Source organism: Aquarana catesbeiana, linkage group LG12, assembly GCF_042186555.1.
Source record: "Aquarana catesbeiana isolate 2022-GZ linkage group LG12, ASM4218655v1, whole genome shotgun sequence".
NCBI lineage: Eukaryota > Metazoa > Chordata > Amphibia > Anura > Ranidae > Aquarana > Aquarana catesbeiana.
Window position 1 is genome coordinate 81,388,879 of NC_133335.1, and position 17,992 is coordinate 81,406,870.

Consider the following 17,992-nt stretch of genomic DNA (forward strand, 5'->3'; position numbering starts at 1 on the left):
TTTCAATTGCATATAGTGGAACCTCATATTGGACGGCAAGCCATGTCTTTCCTGAAGAGCCTCAAAAGATAACAAAATTCAGTTCTGAAAAATATCTCTAATGTATACCACCCCATATCTCTTCCATAGTGCTCCATGCTGTAACTGTGCTATTTCAGGGTAGGTCCCATTAGACCATATCAGACTAAAGTCAGTGTATCCCCCCACCCCCTGCAGGTATCTAATTTTGTTCCAGATTTTCTGGAGAAGATTGTAGGTCGGGTATATCTTATTTGGTTTCCCAAAGGCAAGAGACTCAAGTGCCAGCGGCACTGAATCTTGCTTTACCGTATGTAACATCACAGTCTCCGAGGAGCTGCAGGTAATACTTTACCTATCTGGCTCCCCACCCATGTTCCCTATTAAGTGCTGAAGTTGGGCTGCTAAGTAATATAGCCATGGGTTCGGTAGGGCCAGTCCCCCCTCATCTTTAGGGAGCTGTAGGTGTTCAAGCTTGATTCTGGGAGGGCGATTCTTCCAAATTAACAGACGGAATTCTGAATGTTTTCAAAGGGACCACCACTGGAGAATTGTGAAGTATATATAATAGCTGGGGCATAAGGATCATCTTGATCAGATTCACCCTACCAGCTATCGATAAACATAGTGAGTTCCATGTCTTAATCCGGTCTTGGAATTTCTGTAGTAGTGGGGAGATATTCAATCTCCCATACTCTCTCACAATAGGCGTCACTTGGACTCCCAGATACCTAAAGGATGTAGACAGGAGTATGGAGTTGTTGATGGGAGGCCTGCCCCCTTCATCTATTAACATTAGGGAGGATTTTGTCCAGTTGATCTGGAGTCCCGAGTAAGTACCAAATTCCATTATGGTGGCCATGGTTTCCCGAAGAGAATCTTCAACGTCTCCCAGCAGAATCATAGTGTCATCTGCATAGAGCATCAGTTTCTCATGCCTGTCCCCATAACGAAAGCCAGTAATACCCGGGTGATCTCTAATTGTAATAGCCAGGGGCTCAATGACTAGCACGAAGAGCAGGGGAGACAAAGAGCACCCCTGTCTTGTACCCCTACCCAACACAAAGGTAGGAGACATTCTGCCCGACGCTCTAATGGCTGCCTGCGGACAGCAATAAAGTAAACGGACCCAGGAGATGTATGTTTCCCCAAATCCAAACCTCTGGAGAACGCCCCATAAATACTCCAATTCAATGCTATCGAAGGCCTTCATAGCATCCAATGAGAGCAGAGCCCTCTGTCCCCTATTATCGGCCTGAGACTGAATGTTCAAAAAAAGTCTCCTGAGATTCACTGCCGTTGATTTATTTGGCATAAACCCTGCCTGGTTTGGATGCACTATTGACGTAATGACTTTATTTAATCTAATTGCTAGGACTTTTGCCAGTAACTTAATATCGTTCTGTAACAGGGAAATGGATCTATATGATCCAGGGTCGACAGGGTCCTTCCCAGGCTTTAGTATCAGAACAATATTGGCTGTGGACATAGAGGGGGGCAGAGTTCTATTTTCCCTGGCCCCCTGGCTTAAACACCACCAGGAACTTAGGAAGGAGAATTGCAGCATACTGCCTATAGATTTCCATGGGGAGCCCATCTGACCCGGGGGCCTTACAGTTTGGGAATGCAGCCAGCACCAGTTGTAACTCCTCCACTGTAAGTGGAGCGTCTAGGGCCTTCCTATGCTCATTGGTGATCTGTGGGAAATTAATGCCCTGTAGATATCCCATAAGTTCCTCCACAGTATGCTGTCCAGAAGGAAGATACAAGTTCTCATAAAATCCTGCCAGTTCCTGTAAAATCAAATCAGGGGAGCTCACTATTTTCCCTTCCGCAGTTTTAATTGCCCCTATTACCGGGGACCGCTGTTGTGAGTTTGCTATTTTAGCCAAAAGGTGACCCGTGGTTTCACCCTCCTCAAAGAAAGCTCCCTTGGAGAAGAATCTTTTCTTCTCTGCCGTGGAGGACAGAAGCCGCTCATAAGCCGATTGAGCTGACCTCCAAGACTCCCTGGCAGAGTCGGTGGGGTCCTGAACAAATTGTTCCTCCAAATCCTGCACCATCTTTTCAAGTTTCTCTCTATACCCTGATGAGCCCCGCAAGTGAGCTTTAAACACTTCCCATTGAATTAAAGGGGAATCAAAAAACTCCTGCCTAGCTAGGAATTCCCGCATGCTCCTCTCCAGCTCCACAGGGGATGAAAATAGCTTTAGCCAGAAGGCATTAAATTTCCAGGGTGCCCTAGGCAGCCCTGACAGTGGAGCCACTATCAAACTAATCACCATATGGGAGTGGTCAGACACACTGCGTGGTTTGTATATCACCTCCGAGAAGGATGGGAGCATGGTAGAGTCACAAATTGCTAGGTCGATCCTGGAAAGCGTCCCATGAGTTTTGGAGAAACAGGAAATCGGTTTCTTCGATGGATTCCTATGTCTCCAAACATCCACCCAGCCCACCTCATTTAGTAATCTAAGCAATGGCGACTCCCTCGATGAGGCAGACCCCCTTACACTCGGGTGCCTGTCCATGGAGGGATTCAACCAGCAATTGAAATCTCCAACTATCAATAACGGCAGGTCCGGCCTGCCCACCATATATGTCAGCAGCGTCCGAAGCACCCCCACCGTGAATGGAGGAGGAATGTATATACATGCCAAAATACAGTGTAGCAACCCTATGCGACAATGCAAAAAAATATATCGCCCCTCTGAGTCTATGCATGTGTCAAACTCCTGGAAATCTATGGCACTGTGCACCAACACACTCACCCCCCTAGAGAAGGAGGTGTGTGTGGAATGATACACCTTCCCCGCCCAGGAATACTTTAAGCAGTTTTGAGTTTCTGGAGTCAAGTGTGTTTCCTGGAGACACAATATGGCTGGGTGAAACTTTTTCAAACAGCTGGAGATCATCATGCGTTTAAGCGGGGAACCTAGCCCCCTAATATTCCAAGACACCACATGGACCTTAGCCATTAGAAAATATGATATCCAGGAACAGCAGGGTGCCAACAGAACAGTATAGCAAAAACAGACTACGCAGTAAATATACCATGTTGAGATATCCCCCTATGGGGACATTGGGCCAATCTAATATCAGCCGGGTTACCCCGCCACATAAGATATTAGCTGTGAGCCATAATCTAGGCGCAACCAACATGCCATAATTAGCAGAATACCAAGTCCAGAACTTAATGTCTTTCAATCGAAGCCTGTGGGTGTAAAGGGTTAAACATAGAAACCAAACATGAGTCCAGGCTGTCAACAGGACAAGCCCAAATGATCCAACGTGGATCAAAAACTGATTAAGCATTTTTGCTCCACATCTCTCGTGGAAAGATCGCATTCTTCTTGCAACTTTACAAGATAGCTCAAGGTTCACATGGTAGTATTATGTCTCCCAGCAGAACAAGGCACATGTTTCCCCTTCTGTCCAAAATTTATCCGCCAGGATCAAAAACAAACGGTAGCACTTTATGCCAAAAATAGAAAATGGAAAAAAAAAAGAAATTTTTTACAAAAGAAAAAGGGGGGGGGGGGGGGGTAACAAAAAGTGGCAAAAAGTGAACATAAGGTAAGCTTTCCAAATAAAACTTGCCGGTACATCTAATATATCCGTTGATCATCATACGACTAGCTGCATCAATGAACAAATCAATCACCATCTTCCTCTCCACCTCTGTGGCGTAGAGCCTGCTCATTACGATCCAGCCAAAGAGCAGCATCCTGAGCAGATTAAAAAAAGTGGGTTTGACGATTAGCAGTAACCTTCAACTTAGCAAGGTACAGCATGGCGTAAGGAAGCTGCAAAGATCTTAGACGCCTTTTCACATCTGAAAACTTGGCCCAGCGCCGCTGCACCTCCGCAGAAAAGTCCGGATAGAAGGATACTCGGACTCCATTCACCTGCACATTAGCTTTCTCCCTGGCTTGTCTCAGTACTGCCTCCCTATCTCTGTAATGTAAAAGACGGGCAAGGATTGGCCTGGGGGGGGGCACCTGGTTGTGGCGGACGGCCCGGTGTGCGATGAGCCCTCTCGACGGTGAAGAACGGGGAAAAGACCTCCTTTCCAAATATCTCCTGCAGCCATCCCTCAAAAAAGGTGGTAGGGTCTCTCCCCTCTGTTTTCTCTGGTAACCCCACGATGCGCACATTATTCCGTCTCAGACGGTTTTCGATGTCATCTGCTCTGTTGTAGGTATCTTTAGCAAGCTGATGTGCTGCATGGGCCTCCCGAGCAACTGGGGGTAGTTTATCTTCAACCTCACTCACCCTGCTTTCCACTGCGGTCGTACGTTCCTGGATTTTTTGCAAATCCTGTCGCAGCAAGGAAACATCTTCTCTCAATCCCCCAAACTGTTCCTTGAGAGTATTTACAGAGGCTGTGCAGACATGCACCACTCTCCAAATCTCGGCCAAAGTTGGCTGCTCAGCGTCCTCAGCTTCTGTGTCTGTGTGCAGGGGAGTGCTCGGCTGCATAATACTGCTCTCCTTGTCCCTCCTTCTCTCCTGCCTCATGGCACTGTGAGCCCTGTGCAGCTGAGCCCTGTGGTGCCATGTGGGGCTGAGCGGGACTTCCTCTAGCATTCTGATTCAGGGGCCCCCCCAGTTTTTGGGCATAATAAATAGACATGTGCACAGCCAAAAAATTCGTTCATTTTCGTTTTCGTTTCATTAGTTTATTATTTTTTTCGTTTTTCGGGTCATTCGTTATGATCGCGATTCGTAAATTCGTTCATTCGTAAATTCGTAAATGCGTTCATTCGTACATTCGTTCATTCGTAAATTTGAACATTCATTCATTCGTTCATTCGTACATTCGTACATTTTTACATTTGTACATTCGTAAATTCGTACATTCGTAAATTCGTAAAATCGTACATTTGTAAATTAGAAAATTTGGAAATTTGTAAATTCGAAGTTTGAAAATCCAAAAACCCGAAAATTCAAAAATCTGAAATAGTAACTAACTATTAAATTATAGGTATTGTAATTTCCTTTCAAATTTGACTGTCAGTGAACGTAACAAATACAAATTTATCCGAAGTTACGAATTATCCAAAACGAATGCTGCATCTAAACAAATGGAATGGAACAAATGAATAATAAATAACAATATTAAAATGTTGTTATTATTATTATTGTTATTTATTATTATTAATTCATTACGTTCCATTCCGTTTTTTTCAGATCATTCATAACTTCAGATAAATTTGTATGTATTGTAGTGTTCACTAACAGCCAAATTTGAAAGGAAATTACAATACCTATAATTTAATAGTTACTAGTAATTACTAATAGTTAAATTATTATTAGTTACCTATTATTTCCGAATTTTCGAATTTACAAATTTACGAATTCACTAATGTACGAATGTACGAATGTACATCCGTAAATTGCGAATGTACGAATGCCCGAATTTACGAATGTCCAATTTTATCGAATTTACGAATATTCGGAAAAATTCGTTAAACAGGTTTTCGTTAATTCGGATATTCCCGAATTAACGAATTTGTCGAAATTCGTTAAAAAACAAATTCGGAATGAAACAAATTGCACATGCCTAATAATAAAGCATGTCCCGCGGGTACTCCTTACCCTGTGTCTTCTGCACCTTCTTATTGTGATCCAACCTTAGATGCCTCTGCTCCTCTCGGCGTGCTCTGTGCCAGGGCCGCGGCGGCGCCGTCTTGGATTTCCAACTGCATGAAATCCTCCTTTTTCTTTGTTTTTCCCCGGGTACAGAGGGCCGGCGGGTGGTCCGGGATGTTGCCCCGATCGGTAGCCAGCTGGAAAGCCGTTTCTCAGCTTCGAATCACTGCTGGGAGAGGATCAATACACTGTGCTGTGGAGGAGCTGTGAGACCCACGTCTTCTCACATGCCTGTCTTGGCCACGCCCCCACAAACATCCTTAAAAGAGCAAACAGATCTGCCGCGTCCACAGGAAGGCTTCCGCATCCAATGGTCTTCCACCAGCGTCTGTATGTGCAAATACCCTTGCATGAGCGTATTATAGCAAAACAGTCACTGGGGGGCATCTGACAACATACATTAATAAAATTTCCACAACAGTATCAAGCCACTTTTGCATTGTAATTGAATTGTACATGAAGAAAAGCACTTCTGCTGTAGGTATTGAAATTAGGATATTAAGCCAGTGGCTGTTGATTCTCTTTATTCAAGCCTAAGAGATGATACAGCTCATTATATTCGTTCAAGTAGGATAACGAAAGCACAAGTGTGACTGATTTTAATGGGTAAACATTTTTGTGCTTAGGGTAGAATAAGGGCCCTTTCACACTGAACGCAGTTGGCTGCAGTTGGATGCATTTCAGACAGCACTCTAACTGTATAGACAGCCCAAAATCCAGGTAATCCTATGGGCACAGTTCACATCATTGCAGTGCCGTTCAGCACAGTTAAAAAAAAAAGTTGAGCATACTGCATTTTCTTTTGCACCACAAATGCAGGGAACGTGCTACAAACGTGCTTGAAACGCACTGCACCTGCTCCACATCACGCCCCATTAAGCCAAGAAAGCCAGGACCAAAAACGTATAGAAAAATGCACTGCAAACGCAGCACAAAACGCATTTACGCACACGTAAACATGCAGTCAAAAACGCACAGTTATGTGCAGTTTTTGGTGTAAATGGGCCCTAAAATTGTTCTCTGCTCATTTATGCTCCCTTCTGTTACCTTTTCCCTTTCTATGAAAGCAATTATCTCTAGACGACTAATACAGGTACAGATGAAGTGCTATTTTAAACAAGTGAAAGTAAAAAACACAAGTACAGGTAGAAGTATGCTGCTTATACAAGGTGCTATAATAACACAAGCAGAAAACATAAAATCAATATAAAATCACAATTACTGGAAAATCTTTCAAGCAGTGTTGTATTTTGCATTTGTAAAAAAAATCAACAATCCTGCACTGGCTAAAATGCAACCCAGGACAGCAGCGTTTATCCCTTATGATGGGGCTGTAAGAATGCAGTGAGCATATACACTATATTGTCAAAAGTATTGGGACACCTGCCTTTACACGCACATAAACATTAATGGCATTCCAGTCTTAATCCATAGGGTTCAATATTAAGTTGGTCCACCCTTTGCAGCTATAACAGCTTCAACTCTTCTGGGAAGGCTGCCCACAAGGTTTAGGAGTGTCTTAATTTGTTTATAAACGACCTGGAGGATGGGATAAACAGTTCAATCTCTGTATTTGCAGACGATACTAAGCTAAGCAGGGCAATAACTTCTCCGCAGGATGTGGAAACCTTGCAAAAAGACCTGAACAAATTAATGGGGTGGGTGACTACATGGCAAATGAGGTTCAATGTAGAAAAATGTAAAATAATGCATTTGGGTGGCAAAAATATGAATGTAATCTATACACTGGGGGGAGAACCTCTGGGGGAATCTAGGATGGAAAAGGACCTGGGGGTCCTAGTAGATGACAGGCTCAGCAATGGCATGCAATGCCAAGCTGCTGCTAATAAAGCAAACAGAATATTGGCATGCATTAAAAAGGGGATCAACTCCAGAGATAAAACGATAATTCTCCCACTCTACAAGACTCTGGTCTGGCCGCACCTGGAGTATGCTGTCCAGTTATGGGCACCAGTCCTCAGGAAGGATGTACTGGAAATGGAGTGAGTACAAAGAAGGGCAACAAAGCTAATAAAGGGTCTGGAGGATCTTAGTTATGAGGAAAGGTTGCGAGCACTGAACTTATTCTCTCTGGAGAAGAGACGCTTGAGAGGGGATATGATTTCAATTTACAAATACCGGACTGGTGACCCCACAATAGGGATAAAACTTTTTCGCAGAAGAGAGTTTAATAAGACTCGTGGCCACTCATTACAATTAGAAGAAAAGAGGTTTAACCTTAAACTACGTAGAGGGTTCTTTACTGTAAGAGTGGCAAGGATGTGGAATTCCCTTCCACAGGCGGTGGTCTCAGCGGGGAGCATTGATAGCTTCAAGAAACTATTAGATAATCACCTGAATGACCGAAACATACAGGGATATACAATGTAATACTGACACATAATCACACACATAGGTTGGACTTGATGGACTTGTGTCTTTTTTCAACCTCACCTACTATGTAACTATGGAAATGTTTGACCATTCTTCCAGAAGTGCATTTGTGAGGTCAGACACTGATGATGGACAAGAAGTCCTGACTCGCAATCTTCACTCTAATTCATCCTAAAGGTGTTCTATCGGGTTGAGATCAGGACTCTGTACAGGCCAGTCAAGTTCCTACACCCCAAACTCGCTCATCCATATCTTTATGGACCTTGTGCACTGGTGCACAGTCATGAAGGGGCCAAACTTGTTCCCACAAAGTTGGGAGCATGAAATTGTCCAAAATGTCTTGGTATGCTGACGCCTTAAGAGTTCCCTTCACAGGAACTAAGGGGCCAAGCTCAACTCCTTAAAAACAACCCCACACCATAATCCCCTTCCACCAAATGATTTGGACTAGTGCACAAAGCAAGGTCCATAAAGACATGAATGACCGGCTTTGGGGTGGAGGAACTTGACTGGCCTGCACAAAGTCCTGACCTCAACCCCTCACATTTTTGTAAATTTTTTATTACATCTTTTCATGTGACAACACTGAAGAAATTACACTTTGCTCCAATGTAAAGTAGTGAGTGTAAATCTTGTATAACAGTGTAAATTTGTTGTCCCCTCAAAATAACTCAACACACAGCCATTAATGTCTAAAGCACTGGCAACAAAAGTGAGTACACCCCTAAGTGAAAATGTCCAAATTAGGCCCAAAGTGTCAATATTTTGTGTGGCCACCATTATTTTCCAGCACTGCCTTAACCTTCTTGGGCATGGAGTTCACCAGAGCTTCACAGGTTGCCACTGGAGTCCTCTTCCACTCCTCCATGATGACATCACAGAGCTGGTGGATGTTAGAGACCTTGCGCTCTTCCACCTTCCATTTGAGGATGCCCCACAAATGTTCAATAGGATTTAGGTCTGGAGACATGCTTGGCCAGTCCATCATCTTTACCCTCAGCCTCTTTAGCAAGACAGTGGTCGTCTTGGAGGTGAGTTTGGGGTCGTTATTATTTTGGAATACTGCCCTGCGGCCCAGTCTCCGAAGGGAGGGGATCATGCTCTGCTTCAGTATGTCACAGTACATGTTGTTAGTCATGGTTCCCTCAATGAACTGTAGCCCCCCAGTGCCGGAAGCACTCGTGCAGCCCCAGACCATGACACTCCCACCACCATGCTTGACTGTAGGCAAGACAGACTTGTCTTTGTACTCCTCACCTGGTTGCCGCCACACACGCTTGACACCATCTGAACCAAATAAGTTTATCTTGATCTCATCAGACCAGAGGACATGGTTGCAGTAATCCATGTCCTTAGTTTGCTTGTCTTCAGCAAAATGTTTGTGGGATTTCTTATGCATCATCTTTAGAAGAGGCTTTCTTATGGGACGACAGCCATACAGACCAATTTGATGCAGTGTGCGGCATATGGTCTGAGCACTGACAGGCTGACCCTCCACCCCTTCAACCTCTGCAGCAATGCTGGCAGCACTCATACGTCTATTTCCCAAAGACAACCTCTGGATATGATGCTGAGCATGTGCACTCAACTATTTTGGTCGACCATGGCGAGGCCTGTTCTGAGTGCAACCTGTCATGTTAAACCGCTGTATGGTCTTGGCCACCATGCTGCAGCTCAGTTTCAGTGTCTTTGCAATTTTTCTTATAGCCTAGGCCAGTGATGGCGAACCTTGGCACCCCAGATGTTTTGGAACTACATTTCCCATGATGCTCATGCATTCTGCAGTGTATTTGAGCATCATGGGAAATGTAGTTCCAAAACATCTGGGGTGCCAAGATTCGCCATCACTGGCCTAGGCCATCTTTATGTAGAGCAACATTTCTTTTTTTCAGATCCTCAAAGAGTTCTTTACCGTGATGGTCCATGTTGAACTTCCAGTGATCAGTATGAGAGATTGAGAGCGATAACACCAAATTTAACACACCTGCTCCCCATTCACACCTGAAACCTTGTAACACTAACGAGTCACATGACACGGGGAGGGAAAATGGCTAACTGGGCCCAATTTGGACATTTTCACTTAGGGGTGTACTCACTTTTGTTGCCAGTGGTTTAGACATTAATGGCTGTGTGTTGAGTTATTTTGAGGGAACAGCAAATTTACACTGCTATACAAGCTGTACACTCACTACTTTACATTGTAGCCAAGTATCATTTCTTCAGTGTTGTCACGTGAAAAGATATAATAAAATATTTACAAAAATGTGAGGGGTGTACTCACTTTTGTAAGATACTGTATAACTGTATATATATATATATATATATATATATATATATATATATATATATATATATATATATATATATATATATTATAGGTTTTGTACTGCCTACTTGGATTTGTTTGTGTTTTATAACATTTGACTATGCCATTATGATTTGACATGCTTTTTATGCCACAGTAAAGAACCATGCCCAAGGCATAGGGATCACAGAGGTGCCTCCACCACAGATCAAGGTTCAGACTTCACTTTCGCTTCCTCAGGATATAAACAACTATCCATTATCTATCTTTATTCGTTCCTATTTTAAGGTATGTTTTCTTTTATAATTTTTTTTCTTATACTGGTTAATTTATTATTTTGTATTAAGATAAATACCTTTGGGTACACAGTAATGTGGCAAGTTAATACATTACCAATTTGCTGTAGCTTTGTCATTGTATATAAATATAGTCTTGTTTTAATCCTATGTTTTTAAATATATGCCCTCCCAGAATCCTGTTCTTCCACCATTGGGTCAGCCATTGCAGGACCCCCTGACTCGTTTAACACAGAATGATCATGGAGTTGCTCTGGAATTGTACAAATTGGTGAGAGACTATTTGATTATTATACAGTTTTTGGTGTTATATCTGATAAATTACCTAAAACTTAACTGTGTTTGTGATAGGCCTTGCGGTTCATGGGTAACACCACAATGCCCCCTTGGCAGCAAAGGATTATGGGTAACTACATTGTGGAACGCTGCCTGAGGCAGCCATCACTTAAAGATGAACTTCTTTGTCAAGCAGCAAGTCTGACAGTGCAGAACAGCAATGAGGAACAGAGCCAAAGGGCAGGGCTGCTTCTTTCTGGTCTGCTCAGCTGTATTATCCCTTCACCTACTCTAGAGAGGCCACTGCTGAAGTATGTCATTTGATCAAGCAGTGTACAACATTTTTACTGGTTCTGATCCATCCACATTCTTTAATATACCGCTATATCTCTGGTGCAGGTACGTCTCTGATCAAGGCTTTGAAGGGTATAGAGCCATATGCCAGAACAAATTACTTCGTGCCAAGCAAAATAACCTTGGCATATTTCGCTCACATGCCCCTACTTTGCTGGAATGGACCGCCATTGAGAGAAAAGGGAAGATGGTAATGGATGTGTTTACATTTAATGGTGAGATGGCAAGTTCCCTGTGTATTTACATTCTAGATGTTTATAGGAACATATGGGTCTCTCTTTGGCTCTTCTACATATAATGCATCTTAGCTCCCCTAATGTACCATCACTTACTGCAGAACAAGAGCAAATAAAGTGAAAGGTGGAGTGTCTTACTTTTAACCCCTCCACGCTGATCGTACGCAAATATGCATTGTTGGCTTGAAGGGGTTATACCTGGTACCGTTTTCTAGTGCCAGCGGTTGGCTTTCTAGTGATAACAACTGATCATCTTAAGGAGCAGGATGGGACACCCCCCCCACACACACACACACACACACACACACACACCTCCCACCGCCTTCTGCGGCTCTCCCGTCCCACCGGGTGGCCCAAGCGACCAGCCCACACGTCGGGCGGCTGGCCGAAGACCCGAATGAAGCCGGAATCGACTTCGATCGGATCTCCGATCTAGTAACCCGGGAGAGATGTCATGACATCACTTCCGGTTTACTCAGCTGCCAATGGCACCAATTTAAAAAAAAAAAAAAAACCTTAGTATTCCAAAACACCAATTTTGGCAATTTGGATCCTTTTAAGTGCAAAGGAAGGATTTGTGGTTTTATAGACCCCAGATCCCTCAATAAGGAGTTAGAAAAAATGGGGAGAATAACTGCGCTATGGTGAAATACATAAACAATAACAATTGCAGCTGCGATTCATCTATATAACACAAACACAGTGGAATTAAATAAGAAAAAAAAGGGGGTTGAATCGCGCTGGAACAGATTGGTGATCATACGTATCATCACCAAACCAAATATTAAGAACTAAGTGAAGAGTTCCCCTTTAGTGTATGATTAATATACAAAACACATGTCAAATAAATAATCAATCCAAAAATTAAATGTTCAAATTGATAATTAAAGGGGCGTGGCCTGGACATGGCGGAGTGAGGACGCTTAGTGCTTGAGCTCCTGACTCCAGACTCACTACAAAGGCAGTTATGCTATCATTTCAACACCGTTTTTTTTGGCCATGAGCTTTTGGAAGAAAGGCAAGCACAGGGGATCTTCCAGGACAAATCCGGCTTCACAGATAGATCGTTTTCTCAGAGAAAAGCTTAATGAAAGCCCGGAGGCCTACACGGTTCCAACACGTGGCGGGACCCGTCCATCTTCCTCCACAGGCGGAATGGCATCCCCGCAGCAGTCAAGCCCGCAGCCCCTGACAGGGATCCCAGCCTTATTAAACCCATCCATGAGCAGTCAGATGGGAACCAGCCCCTCTGCACGGAACTCAGGAGAGGATTCGGACATACGAGCCCTGTTGAAGGCACTCCCGACCAAAGCAGACATGGAGGCCCTCCCCACCAAGGCGGACATGGAGGCGCTGGTGATGAGAGTGGAGGAGCAGCACCATAGAGATCTACAGGAGATCCGTGCGGAGGTACAAGTGATTGATGACAGACTGACAAGAGAGGAGGCTTCGGTGGGATCGCTAGAGATCCGTGTTACACAGCTGGAGAGAGCCCAGCAAAGACACCAAGAACAACTTGCAGAAGTACAACTGCATGCCGAAGATTTAGAGAACCGAAGCCGCAGGCAGAATCTAAGGTTCCGAGGGATTCCAGAAGCCACCGGTCAGGAGGACCTGTTAGCAACAGTGAGAGCTATCATACACACCATACTTGACGGGGACTTACCAGCTTCCCCGGAATTCGATAGAGTCCACAGGGCGCTCGGTCCTAGACCGGCAGATGCAGACAGACCACGCGACGTGTTGTGCCGTCTACACCGTTATAGCCACAAGGAGCAGATTATGCGGGCGACACGTCTCAAAGGGTCGGTGGACTTTGATGGAGCGCAAATAGCAATTTTCCCAGATATTTCCAGAGCCACATTGTGGAGAAGATCTATGCTCAAACCCCTGCTGGAGAGATTAAACAGAGCAGAGCTAACATATCGGTGGGGATTCCTGGTGCAACTGACCATTCTAAAAGGCGCAGATTATTTCACCCTCCGGCGCCATTCAGAGCTTCCTGAACTCTTTACTTTTTTGAACATGGAGCCGATTCCGCCGAGGAATTGGCTGGGGCCTCTGCCAAAAATTGATCCTTGGCCTGCCTCCCAGATCGTCCAGGGGGGGCTTCCCCGCCGCTCCGCAAGGCGTCGTCAGAGAGAACCCACTCCCCTGGGAAGGGGTGACCTGGAACCCTGAGACCCCACACTATCCTTAAGTAAGTGACAGGATGTCGACCCTCTTGGATGCATGGAACTGGGTCTTTATTAACAAGCCTGAAGTGTATGGATCTGATTGAGGAGCTGTCCCCCCCGCTACCACCCCCCCTTTCTATTTTTATTTTTTCTCTCTTTGTTTAGTTCTGTTTGTTACCCTCCGAGTGACTCCCTCTGCCTGTTTGCTCTGCCCTCTCAGTGAGTCCCTATTTTGCGGATTACATGTATGACTCCTCTCGTCCCAGAACATTTGGGGCTAGATGCTATGCGATCCTCTGCGGGAGGTCATGCAGGTGATTAAAAACAGCTGCCAAACATGGTGGAAACAATGCCAGAGGAGATCAACCTAACGCTTGTGAGGATATGAGTCACCCTAACCGAACACTTACAAAGAAGTATACGGAAACCAACACTACACATTGTGGGTAAACTTCCCAGGACCTTCATTTAATTTAGCACAACCCTTTTGTGTTTTGTTTTAGGTCTCAAGGTTTTTTCTCTCTGGTATTTGCGTAGATACAGCCCGGTCTCTGTCACAGGAACTGGGCTGTAGAACATGACATGGTCTAAAGCATTATTGTGGGTGGTGGCGGGGGGGAGGTGGGAGGGAGTTATGGAGGAGGTTGACCAGGTTGGGGGGGTGGCAGTATGGGACCCGAAGAGCGGCGGTCTATCTCGGCTTATTGCCTCCTGGGCAGCGGGGGAAGGGTCACGTGGAGCCCAAACATGACTGGGTCGGGTTCGTGGCCCCCACCGACGCGCAGGGAGAGGACACTCTGCCTTCGGAGCGGGGGTTTCGGACCGTGCGGTTTAAGTTGGCTTTGATAGGATTCTGAGCTCCTGGTGTTAAGTCACACTCTGTGTTAATCCAATTGTATAAATATGTCTTCATGTAATAGTAGTAATATGTAAGTAAGGCTTCTGATGTTGCACACTCGCCCTCTAGATAGCTACTAGGGAAGTTTTTAGAGATCAACTGGGTTCTGAATATCCATGCAGTGGAAGGGAGGTGGGACAGGGGTGGTGGATCCTGTTAGGAGTGGGTACTTCTTAGACACAGTTAATTCCTGTTGTATAAGCCAAGTTGTTCATCTTATTTGCTGCCTTTACGTTTGTTTGATATTTTTGGTGTGTTCTTACAGTATGTTATCTTGGTGGTGGGTCTGGAGAGGGAGCTCTTGATCCCGTCTTGTGCAGCCACAACCCCACATAGGTAGACACCCCTCTCCTCTGGAGCTCTGATTGGTAGCTCCACGGGTGTATTGAGACTAAGTCTCTTCTGCGCCTAGAGCGCATTAGATACGCGAGTTCACTGACAATTAAGTAACTCGTCCATTTTTCTCTCTGCTTCTTCTTCTTACTTCATCCTCTACTAGCCCTTTCTCTTCTTCTCTACTTCCTCCCCTGTTTACCCCTCCTCCCCCCCCTCTTCTTTTTTTTTTTTCTTTTCTTTTCTCTCTCTTCCTCCCCCCTCGCCCCTCCGGTCCGCCCTTGCCCTCGCCCCGATCCAGTTGGTTCATTAAGTACAATGGAGTCTATTAAGTTGATGTCCATCAACACAAAGGGGCTTAACACCCCCGAGAAAAGGTCCGTGGTGTTATCTAACATACGTCATGCAAAAGCCCACATATGCTTCCTCCAGGAGACTCATTTTCGTGCCAATAGTATCCCGAAATTAAATGACCGATATTTCCCAATTGTCTATCACGGGTGTTCCGTTGATTCCAAGTCCAAGGGAGTCAGCATATTGATACGTTCCACGATACCGTGGACGCTCCACGATACTTGGAATGATAAGGAGGGCTGGGCTCTGTTTGTGAAAGGGGTATTGGGTGGCTCCCAGGTAACCTTGGTGAACCTGTATCTCCCCAACACTGGCCAGGTGGAATTCTTGGAACCCATTTTGACCAAATTATTTGACTTCACTGAAGGCGAGGTGATCTTGGGAGGAGACCTCAATTTTGCCATGGACCCTTCATTAGACACCTCTAGGCAATCTTCCCAACTCTCATATGCAGCACTCAAACGCCTAAAAAAGAACTTCTATGCTTTTCACCTGGTAGATGTCTGGAGGATACTGCATCCGACCCAGAAGGACTTTACCTTTTATTCAAACCCTCACGATTCATATACCAGAATCGATATGTTTCTGTTGCCCCAATCTCTTCTATCTAGAGTGCGGTCCGCATCCATAGGTTCCATCACCTTTTCGGACCACGCCCCGGTGTTTGTAGACATAGATTTACTACCCCATAGACCCAAGCAATGGCAGTGGAAGCTCAATGACTCACTGATTCAGTCACCGGAGGTGATTGAGGAAGTGGCGAGAGAAATGAGGAATTTTTTCTCAACAAACGCAGAAGGGGAGTGCGCTCCCTTGCTGGTGTGGGAAGCCCACAAATGCACCATTAGGGGGATCTTGATAAAAATAGGTACACGTCTCAAGAAGGCGAGAGCTCAGCAAATTCTCGACCTATTGGGGAAAATCAGGAGTCTGGAATCTACCCACAAACAATCACGAGCTATACAGACACTGCGGGAGCTTACGTTCCTCAGGGGTCAATTGGGATCCCTGGCATTAGACAGGGCTAAGGCAGTCATAGCAAAGTGCAAACGCACTTTTTATGAACACAGTAACAAGTGTGGCAAGCTGTTAGCAAGGGCCTTGAAAACCCAGCGGGCACAAGCCTTTATCCCCAAACTGAAGGCAGAAGATGGTTCCAAAGTGCACACTACAGAGGGAATATTGGAACAGTTCCGTAACTACTATACCGCATTATACAATATTAAACGCCCCTCCTCGGGACTCGAGAAATCCCGTGAACGGGAAGCAATAAGGGCATACATTCAGAAATCTGGCCTTCCTCGGCTACCTGAAGAGGTCTTAAAGACCTTGGATGAGCCGTTGACGGGAGAAGAGGTATCGATAGCCATAGCACGTATGCAAACGGGCAAGGCCCCAGGCCCCGATGGATACACGCTGACGTATTTTAAGACTTTTAGCAATATTCTGACACCACATTTCCTAGCGGCTTACAACAATGCCGGAGAGGGGGCACTTCCCCCAGAAGATACCCTACGGGCTTTCGTCTCAGTAATCCCCAAGGAGGGCAAGGACCCTTTATTGTGTCAAAACTATAGACCAATTTCACTCCTCAACATTGATCTAAAGATCTTCACTAAAGTACTCTCCATGAGGTTGTCAGAATTAATTCCTTCGCTGGTCCATTTAGACCAGGTAGGCTTCGCACCCTCTAGAGAGGCGAGGGATAACACCATAAAGGCAATCGATCTTATCCACGCAGCCAGAATACGGAAAACCCCGTTGCTACTTCTCTCTACCGACGCTGAAAAGGCGTTCGATAGGGTGAACTGGCCCTTCATATTTGAGACGCTACACCAGATAGGTTTGGGGACTCGGATGATGAATTGGATACATGCCATCTACTCCATGCCCTCAGCAAAAGTGAAAGTCAATGGCCAGCTTTCCTCCCCCTTTGATATCTCCAATGGGACAAGACAGGGGTGCCCCCTGTCCCCACTAATTTTCATATTATCCCTAGAACCCTTCCTCCGCACAGTTAGAGACAATCCTAACATATCGGGAGTTCATTTAAGTGAGTCCCTAGCCCCTAAAACGGCAGCTTTTGCCGATGACTTACTTTTTTTCATAACGAATCCCTTGGTCTCTATACCTAATTTAATGGCAGAATTACGGACCTATGGCACCTTATCGGCTTTCAAAGTAAACATCCAAAAGTCGGAAGCATTAAATATATCCATGTCAGATTCCCTGCTTAACCTTTTAAGACTAGACTTCCCCATTAAGTGGGCGGGGTCGTACATTACATATTTAGGCATCCGCCTACCGAGTAATGTGGAAGACATTTTCACAATTAACTTTCCCCCACTACTATCAGACATTAAAAAGGATCTACTGAAATGGCAATCAGGCATGTTCTCTTGGTTCGGTAGGTGTAGCATAATAAAAATGAACATCATGCCACGTTTATTATATTACCTCCAGACCCTTCCCGTCAAGGTTCCAAATGCCTTCTTACGATCTATAAACCGTACTATAGGTAGGTTCATTTGGGCCCAGAAACATCCGAGGTTGGCGCAGGCCATTCTAAGGCTACCTAAAACGTCAGGAGGCATTGGCCTCCCGGATGTGAGTCTGTACCACGCCGCGTGCCACTGGTCGAGAATTTTAGATCGGTGCAAACATGAAAAACTTAAACAATGGATTCAAATAGAGCA

At 45.0% G+C, this 17,992-nt stretch overlaps 1 protein-coding gene across 1 annotated transcript in view; it reads left to right on the forward strand.

Moving 5' to 3' along the window:
• Positions 1-17,992, forward strand: part of MYO15B (myosin XVB) — a 233,436-nt gene that overhangs the window by 59,501 nt on the left and 155,943 nt on the right. Inside the window, exons 4-7 of the mRNA XM_073608123.1 lie at positions 10,530-10,660; positions 10,844-10,939; positions 11,020-11,255; positions 11,344-11,513. Of these exons, the coding sequence (XP_073464224.1) occupies positions 10,530-10,660; positions 10,844-10,939; positions 11,020-11,255; positions 11,344-11,513 (633 nt within the window). The remainder of the gene's footprint in view (positions 1-10,529; positions 10,661-10,843; positions 10,940-11,019; positions 11,256-11,343; positions 11,514-17,992) is intronic.